Here is a 6325-nt window from a genome sequence, read left to right on the forward strand (position 1 = left end):
GAGCTGCCGATCAGAAATATATTTTGTTGTGGATGAAGTGCAACATTTCCTCTCCGGGACTACAAAAGAGAAGAGCAACATGTCTCCCTCACAAAGACCCAGCAAACAGGAGCAAGAACCCATTCTCTCCTCGCTGGGACCCAAAGGGTTGATCAACTTCTCTCCTTTATTGAGATCCTACAAGAACAGAAATCTCTTTCTCTACCTCAGTCTGACCCTGTAGACAGAGGTGGGATCTCCATCTGCTCTTCCTGGACAATAGAGAAGTAAGAACTCTGTCTCACCCTCGCCATATAAGGGTGAGTTACATCACCTTCATTTCATTAACAAAGACTAATTCCTTGCTTCCAGCTGTTCCACTTTCTTTATCGATCCCCCCCCAGCACATTCATATGGAGATGCATGATTTCTCTCTCTCTTCCCACCCTCTCTCTCTCACTCTCTCTCTCACTCTCTCTCACACACACACATACACATCTGAGTTAGCAAGGACACAATCAAGTGAAGCTTGCTTACGTGCGAGTCTGATGATGGGACAATGAGATGGGACGACCTGCAAACTCCTCCGTCTCGGGGCAATCGGCTGAGAGTGATGTCAGGCTCGCTGAAAGCTCATCGGCTGCTTCCGACACCGGCTTCTTCAGTGAACGGCACTGGAGCTTTATAGCAGCAGATCTGATATGAGATATGGAAAACCATGCGAAATAAACAAATCATTTCCTCTTTACATCCTCTGGAAAGAAAGGGCTATTGTTCCCAGTATATCAACTTTCTCACTCACAAACTACATGGGAGCCGGGTCAGTATTTAGGAGAGATCTGCCATGCAAGTGGATATTGGTGTTAAGAAGACTTAGAAGCAGCAGCTGTGGACATGGGTGTTAAGAGTGGGAGCTTCCAAAAGAGAAATCCCTGCCCGATCACTACGGGTCTACAATTAGACCACCAAGGATTCACCAGGTCAGCTGGCAAAGCAGTAGGCTTAGTGCACCCAAGACTCGAGTTCAATCCCCACCTCAGGCACTGTCTGTGTGGAGATCGCATGCTCTCCACGGTACTACTTTGGGATTTCTTCAGGGTTCCTGGGTTCTTTGGACATCCCACAGACTTGTATGTTGGCATGTTAATTGCCCCAAGTGTGTAGGCCAGTGAAGAAATTGAAGGATAATGTGTTGGGGGGGGCATGGGAGGATGTGTTGGGCCCAATGGATTGTTCCCATAATGCACCTGTCTATTCTTCTCCTTTGCTCTGTGCCTCTCTGTAAAGGACAGTAGGTGGGGGTGGTGGGGGGGGGGGGGGAATTAGGAAATGGAGAAAGGGTGAGTCCCTGTCAGGTCAGTTCCTAGTCAGTGTTTGAGAGTGCACTGTGTAAGTAGCAACTGGAACAGACAAGGATCTCGCAGACAAGGGAAAGTCTGCAGTTGCTGGAAACCCTGACGGCATAAACAGCAATCACTTGAACTTCCAGTAATTGCCCCTTCCCCCTCACCTTCACCATTCCCCATTCCCAATTTCCTCTCACCTTATCTCCTCCCTCCGGTGCTCCTCCCCCTTCCCTTTCTTCCATGACCTTCTGTCCTCTTCTACCACATTCCCCCTTCTCCAGCTCTCTATCTCCTTCACCAAGCTCCTTCCGAACTCTCTACTTCACCCCTGCCCCTCTCCCAGTCTCACCTATCAACTACCAGCTTGTACTTCTTCCTCCCCTACCCCTACCTTCTCACCGACTTTTTTCTCCAGTCCTGAGGAAGGGCCTCGGCCCAAAGTGGCACCTATTTACACTTTTCGAGGGATGCTGCCTGACTTGCTGAGCTCCTCCAGCATTTTGTCAGTTCACTCAGCCCCGCTCATCCCCATTGGGCTCAGGCGAAGTGCATGTGTTCCTCCTTCTGAAGTGGAGGGCTCTGAGTTCAGTTGACACAACAGAAGCATGAGCCCAAAATGCAGGCTCACACACCAAGCACCACGTCAAGTTAACTCCACGCTTGTGATATTAGTCAGTTCCTTCTTGGGCACCAGCCTCCGTAGTACCCAGGACATCAAGGGGCAATGCCCCAGAAAGGTGCCAGCTCTATTAAGCTCCCCCATTATCCAGTTCATGCCCTTTTCTCACTGTTACCATCAGGTATGAGGTACAGAAGCCTGAACGCACACACTCAGCGATTCAGGAACAGCTTCTTCCTCTCTGCCATCCGATTTCTGAATGGACATTGAACCTGTGAACTATCTTTTTAAACTATATTTTATTTCTGTTTTGTACTATTATTAATTTATTCAATTTAAGTATATATTCTTACTGCATTTTCCCACCGAATCGAATACTATGTCCGCTTCCCTCCAGGGTCTCCACTCTTCACCTCCTGCCAGACAAAGACCAAGACCGACCTTTGTGCCCCTCACACAAAACCTCTCCCTCCTTCCCCCTCCCCAGCGTTCTCTGGAACCTTCCCCAGTTCCACCATCCTAATTGGATCTCTCTCACACACACACACACACACACACACACACACACACACACACACACACACACACACACGCACACACACACACACACACACACACACACACTCACACACACACACACACACTCACACACACACACACACACTCACACACACACACACACACACACACACACACACACACACACACACACACACACACACACTCACACACACTTATCTTTAATGGTAACCCAAGCAGGCTGAAAGCAGAATAGACTGCTCTTAGAGAACTGCTAAAATGAAAAGCCTAGAGCATAGCAGTAAAAATATGAAACAGGGCGTTACACAGTCAAGTGTAAAATTTGAAGTATGAAGCAAGTTTCAACAAACCAGGGTTGGTTTCTGTGAGCAGCAGAGGCTGAGGAGAGACCTGATAGAATCAGAATAGATTATTCCAGAATCTTTCTCCTTCCCCGCCCCACCCCCACCCATGGTCAGCATATCAGCATATCAAATATAAGAAGGCATGTATTTAAGGTGAGCTGAGGAAAGTTGAAATGTGCAGGGCCAGTCATTTGATAAATATTAAGAATAGTTATACTGAGAATCTGCTGCCAGTGGTGCTAGTGGAGACATGTGTCAGGAATATAAGAGAATTGTAGATGGGACATGACTGTGCAGAGAGTGGAGGCACATTGCCAAGGCAGAATTGATCAGCCTAACCCAGGCAGTTAGATGAAGCCACACTCAGGTTGTAGGAACAACACCTTATATTGCGTCTGGGTAGCCTCCAACTTGATGGCATGAACATTGATTTCTCTTACTTCCGTTAATGCCTCTCCTCTCCTTCTACCCAATCCCTGATTTATTTATTTATTCCCCCTCTTTTTTTCTCTATCCTTCTTTTCCCTCTCACAATCACTCCTTGACTGTTCTCCATCTCCCTCTGGTGCACCCCTCCCCCTTTCTTTCTCCCGAGGCCTCCCGTCCCATGATCCTTTCCCTTCTCCAGCTCTGTATCCCTTTTGCCAATCACCTTTCCAGCTCTTTCCAGCTTTCCATCCCTCACCCTCCTGCCTTTTCCTATCATTTCACATTTTCCCCTCCCCCTCCCACATTCAGAAGCATGAGCCCAAAATGCAGGCTCATACACCAAGCACCACGTCAAGTTAACTCCACGCTTCCAGAGCAAATGCCTTTCGGAGAACTTGTAAAACCAAGACCCCAGCTGCCTCCTCGGGGTTAACTGGTGGCTGTCGCATGGTGGCTTGGGATCTTGCTGTGCTTGCGTGGTCTGCTCGCTTCCTCAGTCACTTACTTATTCCCCTTACTATCTCTTCTTTCAGTTAGTCCTGACGAAGGGTCTCGGCCTGAAACGTCGCCAGTGCTTCTCCCTATGGATGCTGCCTGGCCTGCTGTGTTCCACCAGCATTTTGTGTGTGTTGCTTGAATTTCCGGCTACTGCAGATTTCCTCGTGTTTGAGTTAGACTAAGTAGTTTACACAAGACTGGAGAATCTCTGTTTCCAGGTTTCATGATATTTTCATGAGAGAAGTCAACACTGAGGCAAAGGGCGAATGAGATTCCATGGCAACCAGAAAGCAGGGAGACCACCAAAACTTCCTCATCCTTTCCTCCATGTCTTTAAATACACAATCCTCATTCTAATCACACCTTATTGTTTCTATGTTTGCCAATGTCTCTCGCTTTCTGTTCACCTGCTTGGTCTCTTTCTTTCTCTCCGTTTTCTCTCCCTTTGCAAGGCCACGAGGCTGGCTTCAGAACACAGTGACCTGTGCCTGGAAATGTGAGCACAGTTCACTGTCACTGATGCTTGTGGAATCTCAGATGATAAGGAGGAAGCGGACAGGAGACAGGTCGGCTGGACAAATGGTTGCTGCATTGAGGAACAGGGGACAGGGAAAACTCACACCAGTCCTCTCTGAGGGGTCAACGGTGGAAAGGGAGAGGCAAAAGAAAAGCTTCAGATGCTGGAAATCCAGAGTGGCACACTCAAAATGCTGGAGGAACTCGGCAGGCCAGGCAGCATCTGTGGAAAAGAGTACACGTTTCAGGCCGAGACCCTTTTCCAGTCCTGCAGAAGGGTCTTGGGCAGTAACGTCCACTGTACTTTCTTCCATAGATGCTGCCTGGCCAGCGGAAAGAGAGAGAGCAGCTTCCAACCTCTGGGTTGGCCACGTCAGAGGATCTACCCTGCGAGCAGCACATTGGTGCAATCTTGAGAACAGCATTGACAGCAGCCCTACTTTCTCAGAAGTCGGAGGAGATCCGATATGCTACCAAACACACTTATAGGTTTCTACAGACCTGCGGTGGAGAGCGTATCGATTAGCTGTGTTAGCCTGGGATGAACGTGCCGGATCGCAAGAGGCTGTAGCAATGTTGACTCATCCAGCTCCAACACGGACATTGTCAAGAAGGCGGAATTGATCATAAAGGACCCCTCAACTCCCAGGACGAGCCCTCCCTCACTACCACCATCGGGAGGAGGTACAGGAGCCTGAAGAACGGCAGTCAGTGATTTATGTACAGCTTCTTCCTTCTCCGTCAGATTTCTGGATAGTCCATGATTACTCCATTACTTTTGCATTGCGTAGTCTGTTTACAGCTTGTATATATTTGTCCGTGCGCAGAAACTGCACCTAAAGAACAGATATCATGCCATCTGTGAATGCTAGTAAATCCAATCCTGACCCACCGTGCTCACACTGAGCTTCCATTACAAACATGTTGACAAACGGGATGAAGTTGGGCCATGGCACCTATTAACAGATTGGCCCAGGAAGCAAGAGAGAGGAATTATTGATCACACAGAAAGAGGTCATTCTGCTCACAGCCCGAGCGAAGAGGATCTTGTTTTTCATATTTCATAATATTTCCAGGTATCAATCCATGCTCTAAGCTCATCCACCTTTCTTACAATGCTCGTAGCATTGTAATAAATGCATTTAAGAAATTCTCCACCTCTTCCTCTCTGTTTATCCCTAATGGTGCAAACAACTTTACTATCTTCTTTTTCTTCCTTCTCCCATATATCTGTTCCTACACTCTGGTTCCCCTCCCCTCTTGTGTCTAGTTTAAATCCACTGGAGCCTCTCTACCAAACCTACCTGCAAGAATATTTGTCCCTCCAGTTCAGATGTAAACCGTCCTGCCAGAACAGGTCCCACCTTCCCTGGAAAACTGCCCAATTATCTACAAATCTGAAGCCCTCCCACGAGTGAAGAAAGCTTTTGGTATGCTGGCCTTTATAAATCAGAGCATTGAGTATAGGAGTTGGGATGTAATGTTAAAATGGTACAAGGCATTGGTAAGGCCGAATTTGGAGTATTGTGTACAGTTCTGGTCACCAAATTAACAAAAGATGTCAACAAAATAGGGAGAGTACAGAGGAGATTTACTAGAATGTTACCTGTGTTTCAGCACCTAAGTTACAGAGAAAGGTTGAACAAGTTAGGTCTTTATACTTATGAGCGTAGAAGGTTGAGGGGGGACGATAGAGGTATTTAAAATTATTAGGGGGATAGATAGAGTTGATGTGGATAAGTTTTTTCCATTAAGAGTAGGGGAGATTCAAACAAGAGGACATGAGTTGAGAGTTGAGGGCAAAAGTTTAGGGGTAACATGGGGGGGAATTTCTTTACTCAGAGTGTTGTAGCTGTGAAGAATGAGCTTCCAGTAGAAGTGGTAGAAGTTCGGTATTGTCATTTAAAGCAAAATTGGATAGGTACATGGACAGGGAATGAATGGAGGGTTATGGGCTGAGTGCAGGTCGGTGGGACTAGGTGAGAGTAAGCGCTCGGCATGGACTAGAAGAGCCGAGATGTCCTGTTTCCATGCTGTAATTGTTATATGGTTAT

The 6325-nt window shown here is 47.3% G+C and overlaps 1 protein-coding gene across 1 annotated transcript in view; it reads right to left on the reverse strand.

Annotated features, from left to right (window-relative positions):
- The window catches only part of LOC132384387 (oncoprotein-induced transcript 3 protein-like), a 13397-nt gene extending 11011 nt beyond the window's left edge, over positions 1-2386 (reverse strand). The window contains exons 1-2 of the mRNA XM_059955491.1: positions 2298-2386; positions 517-675 (exon numbers count right to left, since the gene is read on the reverse strand). Coding sequence (XP_059811474.1) covers positions 517-675; positions 2298-2302 — 164 coding nt within the window. The 5' untranslated portion in view covers positions 2303-2386. The remainder of the gene's footprint in view (positions 1-516; positions 676-2297) is intronic.
- Between the last annotated feature and the right edge of the window lie 3939 nt (positions 2387-6325).

This window comes from Hypanus sabinus, chromosome 32, assembly GCF_030144855.1.
Source record: "Hypanus sabinus isolate sHypSab1 chromosome 32, sHypSab1.hap1, whole genome shotgun sequence".
NCBI classification, from domain to species: domain Eukaryota; kingdom Metazoa; phylum Chordata; class Chondrichthyes; order Myliobatiformes; family Dasyatidae; genus Hypanus; species Hypanus sabinus.